The sequence below is a fragment of the Phascolarctos cinereus genome, unplaced genomic scaffold (genome assembly GCF_003287225.1).
Source record: "Phascolarctos cinereus isolate Bilbo 61053 unplaced genomic scaffold, phaCin_HiC Scaffold_5;HRSCAF=322, whole genome shotgun sequence".
Taxonomy (NCBI): domain Eukaryota; kingdom Metazoa; phylum Chordata; class Mammalia; order Diprotodontia; family Phascolarctidae; genus Phascolarctos; species Phascolarctos cinereus.
This window is the reverse complement of record NW_027555958.1, coordinates 272,013,304-272,034,772: the sequence shown is the minus strand read 5'-3', so window position 1 is coordinate 272,034,772 and position 21,469 is coordinate 272,013,304. Positions and strand designations below refer to the sequence as shown.

At 42.0% G+C, this 21,469-nt stretch overlaps 2 protein-coding genes across 2 annotated transcripts; one reads left to right on the top strand and one right to left on the bottom strand.

Annotated features, from left to right (window-relative positions):
- Window positions 1-7,307: 7,307 nt before the first annotated feature.
- CCDC137 (coiled-coil domain containing 137) lies at window positions 7,308-17,052 on the bottom strand. Its single transcript, XM_021000955.2, has 6 exons — window positions 16,880-17,052; window positions 14,742-14,872; window positions 11,858-12,086; window positions 8,981-9,063; window positions 8,333-8,412; window positions 7,308-7,996 (listed from the first exon to the last, which is right to left on the bottom strand). Exons 1-6 carry the CDS (start codon window positions 17,008-17,010, stop codon window positions 7,814-7,816), a joined length of 837 nt encoding a protein of 278 aa, XP_020856614.1. The 5' UTR covers window positions 17,011-17,052; the 3' UTR covers window positions 7,308-7,813.
- A 135-nt stretch (window positions 17,053-17,187) lies between these two features.
- OXLD1 (oxidoreductase like domain containing 1) lies at window positions 17,188-20,518 on the top strand. Its single transcript, XM_021000867.2, is given in 4 exon segments — window positions 17,188-17,297; window positions 18,686-18,788; window positions 18,791-18,994; window positions 18,997-20,518. Coding segments are annotated over 4 exon segments (510 nt in total). The 5' UTR covers window positions 17,188-17,219; the 3' UTR covers window positions 19,122-20,518.
- The last annotated feature ends 951 nt before the right edge of the window (window positions 20,519-21,469 follow it).

The window sequence follows — 21,469 nt, the reverse complement described above, 5'->3', positions numbered from 1 at the left end:
GGATGTGGATAGCATTTTCCATCATGAGGCCTCTGGAGATGTCTTAGATCCTTGTATTGCTGAGAAGGGTTAAGTTTATCAATATTAGTCATCTCATAATGTGGCTGTTATTGTGTACAACATTCTCTTGGTTGTGCTCACTTCCCTCAGCATCAGACCATACAAGTCTTTCCAGGTTTTTCTGGTCAGCCTACTCATCATTTCTTATAGCACAATAGTATTCCATTACATTCATATACCACAACTTGCTCAGCCATTCCCCAATTGATGGGCATCCTCTCAATTTCCAATTCTTTGCCACCACAAAAAGAGCTGCTATGAATATTTTTGTACATGTGGGTCCTTTTCCCGTTTGTTTGATCTCTTTGGGATATAGCCCTAGAAGTGCTATTGCTGGATCAAAGGGTATGCACATTTTTGTAGCCCTTTGGGCATAGTTCCAAATTGTTCTCCAAAATGGTTGGATCATTTCACAACTCCACCAGCAATGCATTAGTGTTCCAGTTTTCCTGCATCTTCTCCAACATTTATCATTTTCCTGTTTTGTCATGTTGGCCAGTCTGATAGGTGTGATGTGGTACCTCAGAGTTGTTTTGACTTGCATTTCTCTAATCAATGATTTAGAGCATTTTTTCATATGACTATAGATGGCTTTAATTTCTTCATCTGAGAACTGTCTGTTCATATCCTTCGACCATTTATCAATTGGAGAATGGCTTGTATTCTTATAAATTTTCTTAATTCTCTATATATTTTGGAAATGAGGACCTTATCAGAGAGACTGGTTATAAAAATTCTTTCCCAATTTTCTACCTTCCTTCTAATCTTAGTTGCATTGGCTTTGTTTGTGCAAAAACTTTTCATTTTAATGTAATCAAAATTATCCATTTTGCTTTTTGTAATGTTCTCTGTCTCCTGTTTGGTCATGAATTCTTCTGTTCTCTATAGATCCGACAGGCAAACTATTCCTTGTTCTCCCAGTTTGCTTATAGTATCAGCCTTTATATCTAAATCATGAACTCATTTTGACTTTATTTTGGTATATGGTGTGAGATTTGGGTCTATGCCTAGTTTCTGCCATACTCTTTTCCAGTTTTCCCAGCAGTTTTTTTTTTGAAGAGTGGGTTCTTATCCCAGAAGCTGGGTCTTTGGGTTTATCAAATAATAGATTACTATAGTCATTGACTACTGTGTCTTGCATATTTAACCTATTCCACTGATCCACCACTCTATTTCTCAGCCAGTACCAAGCAGTTTTAATGATTGCTGCTTTATAATACAATTTAAGATCTGGAATTGCGAGGCCACCTTCCCCTGCATTTCTTTTCATTAGTTCCTTTAATATTCTGGACCTTTTGTTCTTCCAAATGAATCTTGTTATTATTTTTTCTAACTCTATAAAATAATTTTTTGTAGTTTGATTGGTATGGCACTGAATAAGTAAATTGACTCTAAGGACAGCCTGCCACTGTTGGTGTCCAGTCTCTCCCTTCAATCTCTATTGTTGTCCCATACTTCCTCCTCTGTTCGAAGGAGGACATAGCCTTGTCCACTACACCCTGGCTCTGCTCCTCTGGAAATTAAAATCACATCCTAGTCACCTCATCTCTATGCCCTGTCTCTACAGATCTGGCACAGAGACAATCAGGCTACATATATGTTATGTTTATACTTACATGAATAAATCCCTCTTTAGAATGTAAGCTGTTGAAGGCAGAATTTCACTTTTGTCTTTGTATATCCCTCAGTGCTCAGCAAAGTACCTATCACACAGTAGGTGTTTAATAAGTCCTTTTAGATTGACTGACTGATTGATTGAAGTAACTCTGGTGTTTTCTCTCTGTTGATTATTTCCTATTTATCCTATATATAGCTCGTTTGTACATATTTGCACATTGGCTCTCCCATTAGATTGTGAGCTGTCATCTCTGCTGTTGTCTTACCTTCTCCCTCTACAGAATTCCCATGGATTGAGAGCCTTCTGACTTGCTTCCCAGCACAAACATCAAGTAAGGTCCATTCTTCAGAGTTTGATGGAGCCCATACATCAAATCAGGAAGAAAGTGTGGCCCTTGGCAGGGTAATAAGCCCCTTTCCCAAGTGCTATATATGACCAGCCTTGAAACTGAAAGGTTGAGAAAGAAGCATGGGGGCAGATCGGGTGAGGCTGCTGCCTTTCACCCTAGGTGTTGGTGAAATGATTCATTCCACTTCAGCCACATGGAGTGATCTCATTTGAACTATCCTCATTACCTCAGACAATTCCACCTTGACAGACTGGAACTCTGAGATTCTCCTCTCTGAGCCAATCTCTTGTCCTTCCATCACCTAATTCATTCTGAATTCCTGTGCTAACAGAGGTAATCACAGTAATTGCTGAATTGTTGGGAAATGTACTTTGAAGTCAGTCATTAATTTATTGATCACCTACTTACTATGTGCCAGGTACTGTATTAAATTCTGGAGACATTAAGAAAAGCAAAAGACAGTCCCTGAGCTTGAGAAGGTTACAGTCTAATGGAGGAATCAACATGCAAACAAATATATGCAAACAAGCCACATACAGGATAATTAGGAAATAATCAACAGAGAGAAGACATTAGAGTTAAGAAGGGTTGGGAAAGGCTTTTTGTAGAAGGCAGGATTTTTTCCAGGACTTGAAAAAAGCTAGGGAAGCCAGGAGATAGAGATGAGGAGGCAGAGCATTCCGGGCATGGGGGACAGCCAAGAGAAAATGTCTAGAGCCAAGAAAGGGAGTGGTTTGTTTGGGAAACGCAAGGAAGCCAATGTCACTGTATGGAAGAACACATGCTGGGGAGGGGTATAAAGCACAAGAAAACTGGAAAGTTGGGGGAAGAGGGCTAGGTTATAAAGGGCTCTGAATGCCAAACATAGAATTCTGTATTTGATCCTGGAGGTGATAGGGAACCACTGGGGTTTAATGAGTAATAAATTCAATAAGCAGGGGGTGTATTTAGATTTTTATTGGGTAATGTTTATTATGTCCAAACCAAATCAAATCAATATAATTTTATTTTTAATTTATTTTTATTTTTTATTTTTTGGCTAGGCAATGGGGTTAAGTGATTTCCCAGGGTCACACAGTTAGTTACGTGTTATATGTCTGAGGCCGCATTTGAACTCAGGTCCTCCTGAATCCAGGGCCAGTGCTCTATCCACTGTGCCACCTCAGTGCCCCAAAATCTATATAATTTTAAAAACAAATGTCTTGACATTGTCCTTTAGCCCTTTTAGCCCTACTAATCTCCAGCCCTGCTAATTCTCAAACCCTGCAGCTGGAGAAAGGGACAAAACTATGCTGACCCTGGCCACTACAAATCTTGCTGTCTAATTTCTTCTGGGCCCTCACTGATGCACAGCAATCCTACTCATCTGATTGGTTCCTTCATCACACTTAAAAACAGCAGCTCCTCCAAACCCTATGTAACCCTTGCTTTGAATGCCTATATTACTGAAACCACAGATTTTTTAAATGAATTTTTATCCTAAACTTAAGAATAAAATGGGCATTTCCACATTCACAGTAGAATGAAAAAAGAAGCTTGTACATGAAACTGCAGATCTCTTATTATGTACAGCTTACTTTTCATTTTAAGTATAAAAGCTTGTTTCTGCTTCTTTCTGGACTTCCTCCTGTTCTTTTCTCTGCATTTAAGACAAAAAAAAGACACCTCAATGATTCCTTCTCCCTCTCTACCCCCATCCCTATTTCCCCTTGTTCTCCCAACCCACAACTAGGAAAAAAAAGAAAAAGAAAGCCCTTGTAACAAATATGCACAGTCAAGCAAAACTAATTCCCACATTGGTTATGCCCACAAACATATGTCTTATTCTACATCTTGAGTCTATTGCTTCTCTGTCAAGAGGGAAGCAAGTTTCATCAGTCCTCTGGAATTGGTTTACAGATATTGTTACTATAGCTTTAAGAGCAAATTGAATATTAAGGAAAACAGTTGGTGTGGGCAGCTGGGAGGGACAGTTAAGGAAAGGATTATTGTGAAGGACCTACTCCTATAGAGACAGACAGACATGATGGGGTGAGGGGTATAGGGTGTGCTTATCAGTGAGCCATGACAGTCTATGAAGAATTTGAACTATGCATGCCTTTCCCTATAGGGCCAGGGAGAGAGTGTTTTTTTTTTAAAAAAAACATTTTTATTAAAAGTTTTTATTAAAAAGACAATGGTATTCATACAAAACAATAGTGGTCTTACAATCTGTGTGTGAGGATGTTTGGTTTTTTTTAAGATTTTTAAAAATTAATTTATTTTTACGTTTTCAACAATAACTTCCATAAGCTTTTGAGTTTTAATTTTTCTCCTCCTCCCTCCCTCCCACCTCCCTCCCCAAGATGGCATGCAATCTGATATAGGCTCTACATATACCTTCCTACTAAACATATTTTCACATTAGTCATGTTGTAAAGAATTAGAACCAATAGGAGGAACCACAATAAAGAAGAAACAAAACAAAATAGAAGGGGGGAAAAAAAGAGCAAATAGTATGCTTTAATCTGCATTCAAACTCCATAGCTCTTTCTCTGGATGTGGATAGCATTTTCCATCATGAGACCTTTGGAGTTGTCTTAGATCTCTGCATTGCTGAGAAGAGCTAAGTCTATCAAAGTTAGTCATGGCACAGTGTGGCTGTTACTGTGTACAACGTTTTCCTGGTTCTGCTCACTTCACTCAGCATCAGTTCATACAAGTCTTTCCAGGTTTTTCTGAAGTCTGCTTGCTCATCATTTCTTTTTTTTTTTAATTTTATTAATTTATTTCAATTTATCAACAATCACTTTAAATTTTAAAAAAAAGTTTAAAATTTTTCTCCCTCTTCCCACCACCCTCCACAAGACAGCACACAATCTTATATAGGCTATACATTTACATTCCTATTAAACATATTTTCACTTTGAAGTTGTAAGTAAAAATTAAAACCAATAGGAGGAACCATTATAAAGAGGAAACAAAACTCAACAGAAGAGAAAAGAAAAAGAGAAAAAAAAAGGAAAAAAATGATAGCGATTCAACTTCCATAGTTCTCTCTTTGGATGTGGATAGCATTTTCCATCATGAGGCCTCTGGAGATGTCTTAGATCCTTGTATTGCTGAGAAGGGTTAAGTTTATCAATATTAGTCATCGCACAACGTGGCTATTATTGTGTACAACGTTCTCTTGGTTCTGCTCATTTCACTCAGCATCAGACCATACGAGTCTTTCCAGGTTTTTCTTAAGTCAGCCTACTCATCATTTCTTATAGCACAATAATATTCCATTACATTCATATACCACAACTTATTCAGCCAAAAAAAGGAAATTTGGAAAAGGAGAGGGTTTAGGGAAAAAGGTGAGTTGTTTTGGGGACATGTTGAGCTTGAAATGCCTATGGGACTTCAGTTCAAGATGTCTAAAGGTCAGTTGCTGATGTAGGACTGTAGTTTAGGAGAGAGACTTGGCCTATATACATAGACTTGGGAATTATCTGTATAGAGATGAAAATCAACCTGTGGCACCTGATGAGATCACAAAGAGTATAAAATGAAGAGAGAAGGTCCAGGAGAGAACCTTGGGGACATAGACCTTATTAGCATCATTAGAGGCACTTGAGAATCTCTCCTTTGCTCTAATCCCAAGAGTGTTTTTGGCTGAAGTGGAGAACATGTTAGAATAAAATGCGGAATTGAAACAAGAAAAACCAACAAAAATTAAAACTAACCTGTAGACAATTCACCACATATGGTAGATTATTTTTGGGGTCACTCTGCAATAGCCATAGGGTAAGAGGCCAGAAGCAAGAAATGCTGCGACTCCTAGGCATTAAGTAACCTGGCCTCAGATGGAGGTGTCAGGTTGGTAAGGAGATGAATTATGGAGAAAGTAGAAGGGCTTGGTGCTGGGCTGGCTGTGAAAGGGGAAAGGAAGCATTAATGATTGATCCAAATCTATAACCCGGGATCAGTAGGACAGAAGTCTTACAAGTTGAGACAAGAAAGTTGGGAATGCATAAGGTTTGGAGTGAGAAAGCTACTTTCACAATAATTTTCGAAGCAGGTGGCAAGACATTTAGTTGGCAGAGATGGGGAACTATTCAACGGATAGGGAGCGAGAGAATGATGTAACCTGCCATATATTTACTGAGAACTCCATTTCCCCCTTGTGTTAGTGTCCTTGACTAATGTCAGGGAAGCCATTAGAGGAAATTTGGGGAGAAACTAGCAAAATTAAGTAGTTCTAGTGTAATCAGTATAGAAACAAGTCTAGGAAAAAAAACTCAAAACAGAAGAGATCCATCTGAAAATAGAGGTCTCTCCCACCTGCTTGCCATTTTGGTGATTAGGCCCTTACCTAAGGTCAAAGAATAGCCATTATTATTTTTATGTATTTTTTAACATTAAATTTTATTTTATTCTCACATGAAGATCTGCCTTTTCTCCCTTCACAACTCCCCCTCCCCCCCAGCACACACACAATTGAGAAGCAAGAAAAATAAAATCCTGGTTACAAACACGTACAGTACAAAACAAATTGCATCATTGGCCATGTCGAAAGGTATCTCTCAATCTGTACTCTGAGTCCATCACGTCTCTATCAGGAGGCAGGCAGCCTGTTTCATCAAGAATCCTCTGGAACTGTGGCGGCCAATGTGTTGACCGGAATTAACAGCCTTTAACTACTGCCTCTTTTTGGCCACGGTCCCAAGCAGCAACCTGGGACAAAGCACAGAGAGCAGCGGCCCCTGGTGTTGAATCTTGGTTCTGCTTCTTGTATGACCTTGATGAAGTCTCTGAACATCTCTGGGCCTCAGTTTCCTCATCAGTAAAATGAGGAAGTTGACCTTATAGTGGCTGACCACTAAGACCCCTTCAAGCTCTAAAATCCTGCTATCCCCTACCTTTCAGTATATTAAGCATGTTGCAGGAATTTGGGAAGAATAAACAACCTAGATAGGTTAACTAGCCTCAGTCCAGAATTCTGGGCTTGTGACTGGATTCCAGCTGCCACAGCTAGTGCTACAAGTGTGATTAGTGATCAGTTGTTTCCAACTGTCCGTGACCCCTTCTAGGGTTTTCTTGGTAAAGATAATGGAGTAATCTGCCATTTGCTTCTCTAGCTCATTTTACAGATGAGGAATGGAGGCAAACAGGGTTATGTGACTCAGCCAGGATCATACAACTAGCACATATGTAGTAAGGTAATGGACAGGATGTAAAAAAAATAAAAGCCAAGTCAGAATGTGATGTTACCAAGTTTCACTCTTCAGGGTGCTAGATATAAATTACAAAGAGTCAATCAAACAAGCATTTATTAAGAGCCAGTCATACTCAGACTTGGCAGCCATTCAGAATTTTACCTTCCACAAGCCCAGTATCAATGTGATACAAAAATACAATCATCACCCCTGTCTAATCGGAGTTTTAGGGTTACACTCCTGCCGTTCCTAGGAAACATCTTGGCAGGTGAATGCAAACACCTGTTTTTGGGCCACAGGCAAGCAGAGCCATAGCATAAACTGTGGGAATGCAGCCAGGAACCACTCAAGAGTTTCTGCTTGTAAAAAAGGTTCTGGTTTGGCAGCCCGATTCTGAATGCTATCACTGTGTTGTTGTTCAGACACAGAGAAGTAATTTTCTGGATCCCAAGATGCAATTTTTAGGGGGAAAGGGGAGGCTAAGTAGGCTTAAGTTCTGCCCCTAGCAGGAAGAGTCATCTCCGTCATTCCTGGACACCAGCGTCAAGTCCCAGAAATCCCCAGGGCTCTTCTTCATGCCAGTTTCTTTGGCTTCCCCTCAGATCAGCTAACAGGTTGTCTTTGCTCCAGCTGTTGCTGCTTGTGTTTCTTGAGCTCCCGGTAGGCCTGCACAACACGCTCTCTCTCCTCAGCCACAATCCGCTGTCGAGCCAGTGAGACGGCTGGGGCTTGGGAGGCATTGCTAGGGGTCAGGAGGCTCGTCAGCAACAGCGACTTCTTGCCGAGCTGAGGAAAAGAGGGCAATAAGGAGAGAAGGCTGGGGCCCAGGAGAGAGGTGAGGCTCCCCTTGGGCCTGTTCTTAGCACTACCAGTACTTGTGTGAACAGCTCACAGCCCCATCAGGGCTGAGATCTACCTTCTACCTAGACCAGGACAGGAGAAGTTGTCTCCTCTGCTCCCAGGCACACACCTTAGGTGCTACCCAGAAGTCCCACCAAATCAACCTTCACTGGAAGGGTGATGGAGAAGGTTATTTCAAGCTCTTATGACCCACTGACACATTCACCCTCACTGAACACATTAGTTATCTGACCAGACCCCCTCACCCAAGCCCCATATTACCTTGTCACTGTTTGTGCTCTTCCTTGGTTTTGCTGTTAATTCTGGAGGCTGAAGGACAACCTCACCAAATTTCACAGAATCTACAATGGGACAAGGAGGTTTGAGAATGACTTATTATAGGATGCTGGCTACATAGCCAAACCACTCACATCTCATTTCTCCCTGCCCCCTCTTTAATCAAGAACCACCCACAACCCTGCTCTACCTTCCCTGACAAAGATAACCCCAGAGAAAGAATTTGATTTCTGGTTCAAATTGTACCACATGTGGCTAGGGCAGGTAGAGAACCAGACACCAAGTGCTGCCCTTGGAGTCACGCGAAACCTGAGTCTGAATTTTACCCCTGACTCTCACTGTGTGACCCATTCTGAGCCCCCATCCACAGAAATAAGTAAAGTGCTATTGAACAGATCAAATGAGATAAGGTATACAAAAGGGCTCTGCAAAGATCATGACATGATATACAAGTCAGCTGTGATTACATTTATCATTAAAAGTTTCTACAAGTGGCATGGCCGAAACCACCGGGTGTTAGCTAACCTGCTCTCTGATCTGTAAGTCCTCAGAAATCCCTAAAATGCAGCTATCTCTTCTGGCGCATGTCTCCAAAAGCAGGGGACTGGGAGATCAAATTCCAGGCAGGACTACCTTGAAATAGTTCTTTTTCCAGGCCAGCTATTGCCTTTTCCTCTTTCTGATGTCGAACTTTATCCAAACGCCGTCTCTGGAACCTAAAAAGCCAAATACAGTTCATTTTTAAAAAAATATTTTCCAGGATGCTGAACTGATATCCATATCACTCACGAAAATACACATCTCACAGCAATTATTATTGTTGTTCAGTTGTTTCAGTCATGGCTGACTCTTTGTGACACCATTTGGGGTTTTCTAAGCAAAGATACTGGAATGGTTTTTCATTTCCTTCTCCAGCTCATTTTACAGATGAGGAAACTGAGGCAAACAGGCTTAAGAGACTTGCCCAGGGCTATACAACTAGTAAGTGTCTCAGGCCAGATCTGAACTCAGGACGATGAGTCTATCCACTCTGCCAACTATCTGGAAGTTAATAACTATAAGGTGAAACTTGAAACAGAGGTGGAGAGTCTGAAGAACATGGGTCAAAGGGAACAGGAGGACTACCCTCTCAGGAAACTTCCAAGAGGTCCTAGAATAGAGTCAAGAAAAACCAGGACTGTAGTGACAAAAGACCTCAGATGCAACCTTAGTCAACATCCACCAAAAGCATTAATCCCATCTGTAGCAGCCCCACTGAGGGCTACCCAGATTGCTCTAGTGACAGGGCGCTCTACTCCCCAAGGAAGCTCACTCCATTTCTGGATAGCATTAATAATAAGAAAGTTTGTCCATGCACTGTCCTGAAAACAGCCTTCCTGCATTTCTACCCACTGATCTTGGTTCAGACCCCCAAGAACCAATCAAATCCAAGTCTAACATTTCTACATAACAATCTCATCATATATCTGAAGTCTTCTTATCATCTCAAAATAGTTCCTTGCTTTTCTAGGCTAAACATCTCCTTGAACTTCAAATGATTCTTCTGTGGCTCGATTCTAAGATACTTCACTATCGTGGGTGTTTTCCTTTGGAAAACGTGGCACCCAGAATTGGACACAATAACCCAGATGTGGTAGAAATACGGATGACTTACATTTATTAATGTCACTTAAGAGGCAGCTAGGTGGCGCAGTGCCAGATCTGGAGTCAGGAAGACTTTAGTTCAAATGTGACCTCAGACCAGTAGTAGCTATGTGACCCTGGGAAAGTCACTTAACCTCTGCTTGCCTCAGTTTCCTCAACTGTAAAATGGGGATAATAATACCCTGAAGGTTGTTTTGAGGATCAAATGAGAGCTTCAAGTCAATCTGCAAATTTGCACAGTGCCTGGCCCAAAGGAAGTGCTTAACAAAGGCTTGTTTTCTTCTTTCCTTCTAAGATAACCTTAGCTTTTTTTTTGTCAGCCACAATATACTGCTGATTCAAACTGAGCTTATGGTCCACTAAAACCCTAAGATCTTTTTTCACATGAAAAATATGAAAAATTCCAGTCACATTTTCCTCTACCTCATACTTGAGCTTCTGAACAAACAGACTTTATATGTATATACTTTATATTTATTTTTCATCTCTGTGGATCCTGACTCCATCCAACATAACTGCTATCTCCCAGTTTTTTGGTCAACCGCAAATTTTAGAAAGAACCCAAATGCCTAATAAATGTTCAGTAAAGGTGAATTTATGCCATTAATAGTTTTAGAAATCCAACTACGTCATCCTTCTAATGAAGCCTGAGTTGGTAAGGCTCCAGGACAAAGTCTCACAATGTTTAAATTTTAGATACTGGTGCACCAACAAGGAAAGAAAAACAGCCATATGTAGAAAGAAAAACAGCTATAACTAGAGTAGGGTAGAGGAAAACAACTATAGGAACAACGGAGTTCACAAACAGCCTGCAAGGAATCTTTTCTTCTGCCTATCCTCCCCATAGGACACTCTGTGGCTACCAATGGTCTCCATGGGGTCCCCCAAACTCAGCACTCCACCATTCCAACTCTATGTCTTTGCACAGACTATCTAACCTATTAGGCAGGTAGATGGCTCATTGGATAGCAAGCTGGCCTGGAGTTGGTAAGACTTGAGTTCAAAACCAGCCTCAGATACTTAATGGCTATGTGACGTTGGACAATTCACTTAACCACTACCGACTTCAATTTGCTCATCTGTAAAATGGGTAAAATAATGGTGCCTACTTCAGAAAGTTCTTGTGAGAATAAAATAAGATATCTGTAAAGCTCTTTACAAACCTTAAAACGTTATGTGAATCCTAGCAATCATCATCATCATCATCGACATCCAGGCTTCCTCCGAGGCTTGGCTCATGTACTACCTCTCACCAAAAGTAGGGACCATTTCCTGCTACTCTCTCCTTCTCCAGGTAATCACACATATGTTTACATGTTTATCTGCGTTATCCTCCTGTGGAATTTAAGCTTCTTGAAAGCAGAGCTATTTATTTTTGTCTTTCTATCTCCCCAGTGCCTAGCACAGTACTCTGCATACAGCAGGTGCTTAAAATAAATGCTTGTTGTATTGGATTTGTCCTTGCCACACAACTGACCACTCATGCAGCATCCTGTACTGTCTGCTGGTATCTCACATGTTTCACTTCTTGTTTCCTCAACTAGATTGCAAACTCCTTAATGGCAGGAAATTTAATTACACAGTACCTAGCCTAGCACAGATGCTAAAAAACCTGTTTACCGATTTGACACAAACTGGAAACTTGCTTCTCCAGGCCTGCCTTTGGGGTTATCTGGGGGTTTCTGTCGCCATCTGCTGGTGAATCGCCATCATTGCCATCAGCCAATGAAACCTTGGGGCCTGATTAGTGCTCTGGAGTCCAGAAGCCTCTCAAGTCCCTGTGCCCTGACACGTTTGGGGATAGGAACACCCTCAAGCTGGAGGTCTAAGCAAATCCTCACCACATCCCAACCAAACTCAACTCACTCTTTCTTTCGCTGAGATTTCTCTTTCTTTAGCTGAGAAGGTTCTGCCTTCTCAGGTTTCCGTTCCTCCTGGTTCTCACTGAGGAAGATCACGTGCTGGGCCTCTTGTTCCATTCGGTGGACATAGGCTTTGTCCGACTCCTTTTTTCCCTGCTTGAACTTGGGAACTGGGATGTCTGACAGAGATCCCATTGCTTCCTTCTCAAACTTCTGCCTGAATGCCACTTGGACTAGGAAAACAGCCAGAATGTAAAGTTTTATAACAGAAAGTGACCTGAGGAATCATTCATTCATTTTATGGAGGACAGTGAGACCCAGAGTAGTAAAGATCACAGAGCTTATTAGTGGTGCAAGTGGGCTGAGAACCCAAGTCTTCTGACTCTCATACTCTTACAATATACCAGGCTTTAGGAACCTCAGAAATGGGGGAGAAGAGGTTTATTTAAGAGAGTAAAGAAGAACCCTCTCTTCTATAGGCAGAAGAAAGCCTTTTCGGCCTTAATCAATATAATTTATTCTAAAATTAGACTTCCCATAAAGCAAAGGTTCTTAATCGTGTGTGTGTGTGTGTGTGTGTGTGTGTGTGTGTGTGTGTGTGTGTGTGTGTGTGTGTGTGAGATAGACCCCTTTGGCAGCCTGATAATCCTATGGACACCATCTCAGAATATTCCTAAACGCATAAAGTGTAAAGGATTATAAAAGATTACAAGGAGTACAAAAGAAATCAATTATACTGAAATACAATTACGTCACCTGCCCCTAAAAAAAAAAAGGTCAGAACCCTTGTTTGGGAAGAGGGGGAGTAAGGGAGAAGGAGAGATGTTCCATTTTTAAACAGGCCCAATTCAAAGCAAAATGGTCTTAAACAAGCCTTATTTCCCAATCACAGATTTAGAGCTGGAAGGGACCTAAAGATCATTAAGTCCAAACTCTCATTTATCTTAACTCCCCTTCCCCCACCTCCTCCACTCCCCATGTATGCTAGGCTCTAGCTAGTCTAAACTACTGACTTACCTGGGCTTCCTCATATCTATATGCTTTTGCTTATGTTGTTTCTCTTTCCTGACTTTCTGCTGACTAAAATATCAACTATCTACCATGACTCACATTCCACCTAATCCACACTACCTTCCTGCCCTCAACCCAATGTTATCTCTTTCAGAACCCTGAAAACACTGACAGGTAGCAAGTTCAGCCCAGCGCTGCAGTGCGAGTAAGGGTGGTTATTTGGGAACTCCAGATCAATGGAGTCCCCCAGTCAAGTGAGAATGCAAAGGGCAGGAAAACAGACTACAAGATGTAAGGATTTAACCTTTTGCTGATCCAGAGTACCCCACTGGCATATGAAAATATTACAAAATGCCGAAGAATATTGGAAGAGACCCCTGGGCATGGATTGCTTTGGTGGTTTTCCTCTTTTTAGTATCCTGGACAGAGTGGGGAAGACTGTCAACTCTAAGGAAAGTGTTCACGCTTCATATTTTTCTTTATTTCTACTAGAAAATGCAGCAAGGGGTGTGGGAAGGGATTTCTCTCTTCCATCCCCACCTCCCATTTGGCACTAGTGTTTTGGCAGAGTCCAGAGGCAGAGCACAGCTGAGCTGGTATGGAGAATCTGGGTTCGGCAGGCAAGACTCTGCTCCAGAGAGGCAAGATTCCTGCTAGTTCTACAGTATAGGTTCTACTTCTTTCCTAGAGCACACAGCAAACAATACCCTAGGCCAGGATTTTAGCTGAAGTTAAAGACTACTTTAGTAGACTACTGCCAGTTTTCAGAGCCACAAGCCCTGCCTAGGAGGCAACCAGACAACTCACTAAGGGGAAATGCTTCAACCCACAAGAAACAGCTGGGGACCATCATGAGAAGGTGGGGGGGGGACAACGAAGGAGAGATACATCCCTAGAGGTATAAGTTACCTTGAACATGTCTCCAGCATGCATGCCTCTGCACTCAAGAGATTTATAAGTGTCAAGGCAGGTAGGTGTGGAGGTGGAGAGGGAACATTGGACTTGGGGTCAGGAAGACCCAAGTTCAAATCTACTCTCAGATGCTTATAAATAGCTAAATAGCTGTGCAACCTCAAGACAAGTGACTTAACCTCTCTCAGTCTTAGTTTCCTCATTTGTAAAAATAGGGAAAATAATAGAACTTACCTCCCAAGGGTTGTTAAGAAGATACGACATAATATTTGCAAAGAGCTTTGCAAATCTTAAAATGCTATATAAATGCTAGCTATTATTCAAATTGACACTGAGTTTCTGGTTTGGGGAGAGACATTTTGTTGATATTTATTGTGCCATTTCACAAAATACTTTTACTTTGGGGTTGTGTCCACCACATCAAAAGGTAAACACATCCACTGTGGTTTATGAGCTATACAGGAGCATAGAGCCACTAAGTACTTTAAAGTGAGAGTCTTAACCTTCTGAGTCCAAGCTATAAGTTCGAGTTGGGGGAAAAAAAGAGTGAGCCCCTAGGCCATAATGTAATTTGAGTAACTGTTTTAATTCTCCTACTAGATTATGAACTCCGTGAAGAAAGAATCTGTGTTTTCACTTCTCTCAATATCCCCCACACAGACTAAGTACTCATCAATGCTGAATTGACTGGAGATGAATTAAAGACATGTTGACAGTGAGAGTGGAATCAGGAATCCAGAAGTCCAGGGTTAAAGTTCTGTCTGTCTGAGGTCTATCTATGTACAGCCACGGACAAGTCACTTAACCTCTCAGTGCCCCTAACAGGACTCCCTAAGTGCTGAATAACAGAGGACTGTTGATGTGCACAAGAGCAGAGAATTCCACACAAAGAACTCCCTGAAGCAATGAAATCACAAGTCCAGAACCCACAAAGAAGGTTCAAGCTACTCCACAGAGTGTCCTACCTGCTTTTCTTTTCTTTTTGCTGATATGTCTTTTCATCTCCTGACGGCTCTTCATAATTTCCCGAAGTCGGAAAGGAATCTCTTGATCATCCAAGTTCCTGGGCTTAGAGTTTACTTTCTTCTTCTCTTTTCTGGAAAGAAAAAAAAAACACAAGAGATGTGTTAGCACCTTCTGAACACCTTCCACTCCAGCTGGTGGTTATACTGGTATCTCTTGTATTTGTACCTTGGCAGAAGCTCATCATTTACCCACAACTGCTGTAGCCTAAACTGAATTCTCATGGATCTAATGACAATCACATTAATCACCACCTCATTCATTCCCTATGGGGAAGTCAAGGCCCCAGATCATATTAAGTTAACAGTATTTTTGAGCTCGAAGATATCTTGACGCCCCAGGCCCAAAGGGGGGTGGGGTGTGTGTGTGTTATGCAGTACATTAGTATAGTTTGTGTGTTTTATACAGTATATTAGGATAGGACAGGGGAAGGGAACCTGCAGTCTTGAGGCCACATGTGGCCCTCTAGGTCCTCAAGCTCAGCCCTTTGACTGAATCCAAACTTCACAGAGCACATCCTTTAGGATCTTACCCCTCTGCCACTTTCTACCTTATGCAAGTCACTTAGCATCCCTAGGCCTCAGTTTCCTTATCTGTAAAAAGGCAGGGGGGTGGATTAGATGAGTTCAGAGGTCCCTTCCAGCTCTAGATTTATGATGGAGATAATCTACTATAAAGTCTTCATTTTATAGGTATGGAAACAGGCTGAGAAAAGTGGCCCAGTCAAAGTCATATCACTAGCCTGGAGCAAGCCCAGCCTCAAACCTTGGTCTTCCAGCTCACCTCTTTCAACTGTACTACACTGCCTCTAATTTGAGACATGTAAACCATTTACTATTATAGGTTGGGTAAATGAGGATGATATATATTAAATGCCAAATTACTATCCACTACAGTGTAATCTCAGCATTTCAGGGCAACTTGTTCTCTCTTCTTACCTCTCTCACTCCTCTCCCTCTCATTAGATCAGTTGTAACCAATTTTCACAATGCCTCCAGTGCAAAGTACTCTAAGCGCACTTGAAAACCAAGGAGACCCAAGCAGATCTGAGGGATGAAGTGCAAAAATACTTTGTGGACCTTAAATTACCATACAATAAACACTAATGATCATAACTTACACTTTAAAGTTTGAAATATGCTTAACACACATCTCACGTAAGCCTGACAACAGACCTGTTGGGACACATATATCATTCTCATTTTGTTGGTGTTCAGTCATTTTTTTCAGTTCTGTCTGACTCTGCACGGCCCCATCTGGGGTTTTCTTGGCAAAAATAATGGAGTGGTTTGCCTTTTCCTTTTCCAGCTCATTTTACAGAGGAGGAAACTGAGGCAAACAGGGTGAAGTAACTTGCCTATGGTCACTAGTGAGTGTCTGAGGACAGATTTGAACTCAGGAAGAGGAATCTTCCTGACTCCAGGTCCAGCACACTACCCAACTACCCCCATATAAATTGGTACATAATAATAATAGCTAATGTTTATATAGAGTTTACTGTATTATCTCATTTGATCTTCACAACAATCCTGGGAAGTAGGTGCTGTTGTTGTCTCAATTTTACAGATGAGGAAACTGAGGCAAACAGGTTAAGTGGGGGCAGCTTGGTGGTGCAGTGGATAGAGCACTGGCCCTGAAGTCAGGAGGACCTGAGTTCAAAGACGACCTCAGACCAAAACAGTTGACACTTACTAGCTGTGTGACCCTAGGCAAGTCACTTAACCCCAATTTCCTAAACAAACCAACAGTTCTGAGTGTCTGAGACCAGATTTGAACTCATGAAGAGGAGTCTTCCTGACTCCTGGCCAAGCACTATCCACTGTACTACCTAGGTGCCCCTCTCTCATTTTACGGAGGAAACTGAGGCTTAGAGATTAAGAGCCTTGCTCAGTTACCGTCATTATTTTTTATCCATTTCTCGAGACGGTAATAATATTAACAGTCACCACTGCTGTTTTTACTATTAATTAACTATGTTACTTATGTTGTTGAATTAACATATATTAATATGACACTCGGGAAATTCGTGAAGTTGGCTGGGGAGAGGGGCGAGGGTGTGACCCCGCGGGACGTGTCGTACCTCGCCTGTCCCGGCTGCGGCGTCGGAGGTTGCTTCCCTCGTTTCTGATGCCCCTGCTGCCTCCGCGGGTGCCGGGAGGCAGACCCCGCGGGCCCCGGGGCTCCAGGGCGCCCAAGCCGGGCTTTCGCCATCCTGCACCGCAGACTCGCCCCCACGTGCCTGCACTTCCGCCCTCCGCTCCGGCCCAGCCCAGCCCCGCCCCCTGCCTTCCTTGTCCCACCTCCTCCCCGCGGCCATTGGTCAGTGCAGCACGGGTCGGGGGCCACCATTGGTCTGCGTGGTCGCCGCTCAAGGCCTCCCCTCCCACCCACGGAGGTACGCGCTCCCCGCCTTAGCCACGATGCTGCTGCTGCTGCGGAGCGCCGGCGGCCGCAGACGCTTGACTGCTGCCGCCATATCCGCCGCTCCATTACCCCCGGCAAGTACTGGGGACCCGCGGAGGGAAGGGCGGATTGAGGGCCAAGGGGTCAAAGCCTGACGAGCCAAAGGGCAAAGGTCACATGGCGGCGGTGCGTCGCGCGGTCCCGGGGCTCGCGTCAATGACTTTCGGGGGCCTGCAGAGGGCGAGTGTGTGTTTCCCTAGGGTCACTCCGAGGGGCCTTGCCAGGGCCTGAAGAGTACCCAGGCCCTTAAGCCCTTAACCCCAGGGCCTCAGGCTGATAGTAATAATGACAATAACAGCTAGTATGTTAATAATGATATTAACAGTTGTTATCAATAATAGGCAACATTTATATAGCGCTTACTATGTGCCAGGCTCTGTGCTAAGTGCTTTACAATTATTGCACTTGAACCTTGAAACAACCCTGGGAGGTAGGTGCTGTTATCATCCCCATTTTACAGATGGGGAAACTGAGGCAAACAGGTTAACGACTTGCCCAGGGTCACACAGCTGGTAAGTGTCTGAGACTGGATTTGAACTCAGGTGCTCTATCCACGGAGCCACCTAGCTGTCTCTATTTGGAAGGAAGATTTGTTGCTAGGGTGTGCTAGTAAACATTTAACAAGGTTGAGGGGGGTGGTGGGGGAAGTTTAATCTTCACTCCTAACGTTTTCTCAATTATTTTTTCAAGTCTAGACAATCAAGAAAACAATAAATGAAGCCCTAATTTGTAGCATTTGTCGTTTGCCAATTTCGTAAGTGTAAATGTTCACGCAGAAAATTTTTAACAACAGGAGAGCTGGTGCCAGCACATCACTCACCACTATTTGTTGGATTATAGAACAGTGAATATCCTTAAAAGACCCCAAGGATCCAGGAAGTTACCTGGGCCAGAGGGACTTCGATGCCAGGGACATGCTTAGTTATTTCTCCAGTCTCTGGCAGGACTGGATTCCTAGCTCTCCATACACTAGACCCCTAACACCTCCTCTGTGCTAAGTATTTGCCCAGGGAGGCAGTGGAAAAGAACCTTGAACTTGGAATCGGAGACCTGGGCTTAATCCTTTCTAAGTAGTTGTATGAGCATAGATGGATGAGTCATTTCACTTCTTCAGGACTTAGTTTCTTCACCTATAAAATAAAGTAGTTATATAAATCTATAAAGGACTAAATCATTTTAAAGGTCCTTTCCAGCTCTAAAGCCTACCCTGTGCTCTGCCTTGGATACCTTTCACCAAACTCCAGGGAGAGGAATGTGTCTGTCAGAATTAACTGTCAAATAATAGGATGATTTGAAGGAAAGAGTCCCCTGTAGCCTTCTGTCCTCTTCAAGCCTCTCCCAAAACCAAATTAAAGGAGAACTGGTTTTATACTTTTCCTGCTTAAGTAATTTTTACGTATGTATATATGTCTATGACCTTCAGGAACCACTCCAAATCTGCAGTTGTGCTAGACATTTGGGCTTCCCTGGGATTCCCAACAGAGCCCTCAGCAGCAGCAGCAGCAGCAGCAGCAGCAGCAGGACTTTTGAAAGAATGAGACAGATCAAGGTTCTGGAGCAGACACTTCAAAAAGCAACATGAAGACTGATGCAGTTCCCAGCCAGAAAGGCTCCCCTCACTCTGATGGAGGTTCTTCAGAGCCCCCACATCCTCAGCCCCCAATGTTGTCACCACCTACAAACTGCTGCATGAGTGGCTGCCAAAACTGCGTGTGGCTCCAGTATGCTGAGGAGATCTACGGCACTATCAGGATGGTGGGGCCAAAGCATTGGCTGCAGTGGAGGAAAACGTCCAAGATGAGAACATTAAGGCCTTTATCAAGATGGAGATCAGGTTTCGAATGAAAGAGAAAACCTGAGGTACTCTTCTCCACCTGACAGCTGTCTCTCAGGGAGCTACAATCACCTCTAGTAATTTTTGTGCCTCCTTTTTCCAGGGGCCTTGGGGTAAAAAGTGAATAATAATAGAATGAGTATTTATTGACTTTGCCTGAAAATAAATGCCTCCACCCCTCCACACTGTAACATTTCACCTGGAGGTGTGTACCCTCTGCTGATTATGTGTTTCTTTCTTTTTGAGGAATCATTCTTTAAACATCTAAAACTGCCTTGTCAACTTTCTAGTCTGACTGTAGCTTTTCATTCGCAAATAAATTATCAAGTATATGGCATTGTATAAAATGTATAGCTACAATCTCTTCCAGGGAGCTTATAGAATAAAACTAATGCACTTATTAATACACAGACCTTTGTAGGTTACTGAGAAAAGATAAAACAAACCATGTACATAAAATGCTACTAGAAAGCATTGCCTTGGCTAAGAATTGGAAATAAAGGAATGCCATTAATTGGGGAATGGCTAAACAAACTGTGGCATATGATTGTAATAGAATATTATTGTACTATAAGAAATGATAAGCAGGTGGATTTCAGAAAAACCTGGAAAGACTTACATGAACTGATGCATAGTGAAGTGAACAGAATCAGGAGAATGTTGTACACAGTAACAGCAACATTGTACGATGAAAAACTGTGAATGACATAGCTATTTTCAGCAATACAGTGATCCAAGACAATCCCAAAGGACTAATGCTGAAGCATGCTATCCACCTCCAGAGAAAGAACTGATATTGATCGAATACAGATTGAAGCATGCTATTTTTTTCTTTTATTCAAGTCTTCTTGTACAAAATGATTAATAGGGAAATGTTTTACATAATTGTACATGTATAATCTATATCTGATTGCTTTCCCTCTTAGGGAGGGAGGAATAGAATTTGGAACTCAAAACTTTAAAAATATTTTTTAAAATTGCGGGGGGAAAAGCATTACACTTCTACCATAAATTAAATTAAGCTAGGTCCATCGACAATTAAGTGTTGTCTAGATGCTTATATTCTCTTCATGGGGAACAACGTGTGTGTGTGTGTGTGTGTGTGTGTGTGTGTGTGTGTGTGTGTGTGTGTGTGTGTATTTTGGGGAGGGGGGGAGAACTAGAAGCTGCAGCAGTTAAGGGCTTAGGTAGACAGGTAGCACTTAAGCTTAATTTTGAAAGGGCAGCTCACAATCCCCATGTGGTTGACCAAAGTGAGGACAGTTTCAACTAGATATTTGTCTGTATTTGATAGTAACTTTTATTGTAATAAAAACAGCTCCTTGAGGGCAGGGAACTCCTTCATTTTTATCTTTGTATCATTACGAACAAGCACAGTGCCTGGCAAATGGTAGGCACTTAATAAATGTTTCTTGAATTCAATTTCAAAGGAGTGGGCTGATTTTTTCTTTTGGTCACCGTTGAAGAATAGTAAGCTGCACTTGAAGTCCAGGCTGCTGCTATATTTAAGCAAGGTGGAAGCTGACTAAAATGTTTTCAAGTGAGCTTATGTAATTTTTAAGGAATTTCAATGAACTCTCATATCAATCACAGCATTTATAAATTGCCTACCACGTACCAGGAATTGTGCTGCTGCTGGGAAGAGCAAACTAAGTAAATAACCCCTGCCATTATAGGGTTGACAGTCTATTAGGAGAACCTATACATCTATAAGTAGATTAAAAAAAATACATATGATGTAAATATAAGGTAATTTTGGGAGAGGCAGGCATTTGAAGAAGGTGGCACTTGAGCTTTGAAGGAAACATGGATTCTAAGAGTTAAAGATAAGGAAAAAAGTATTACTGTGATTAGATTATAGAGTAGTGTGTGGATAGAGGTTATGGAACTATGAACCATGGAATATTAGCAGTATAAAGTACTTTGGATTATCAAATCAAATGATCAAGTCACTCATTTTACGTCTGAAAATACTGAGGCCTGGAGAGAAGATTTGCTGAAAGATCATACAGCTAGGCAGTGTGATTGTATTAGATGAGGTCACAATGACAAAATTTCTGTTATAACATGGCAAGCTTTAACAGCTGTTTCCAATATGAACAAACGTTTAGTTTTTACATTCTTCATATCCCCCACTATCTCTTCCCCCAACCCCATCCCATTAAACCATCTCTTATAATGATGAAAAAAAAAAGAGGAAGAAAGAAAAATCTGTGAAGTAACCTCTATCTGTAGGTAACCCACAGGGTTCTGTCCTGAGCTCTTTTCTCTCTGTATACCACTTAACTTGGTGATTTTATCAGTTCTCATGGATTTAATTACCATCTGCTTGCTGAGAATTCTCGAATCTATCCTACCCTAACCTCTTAACTG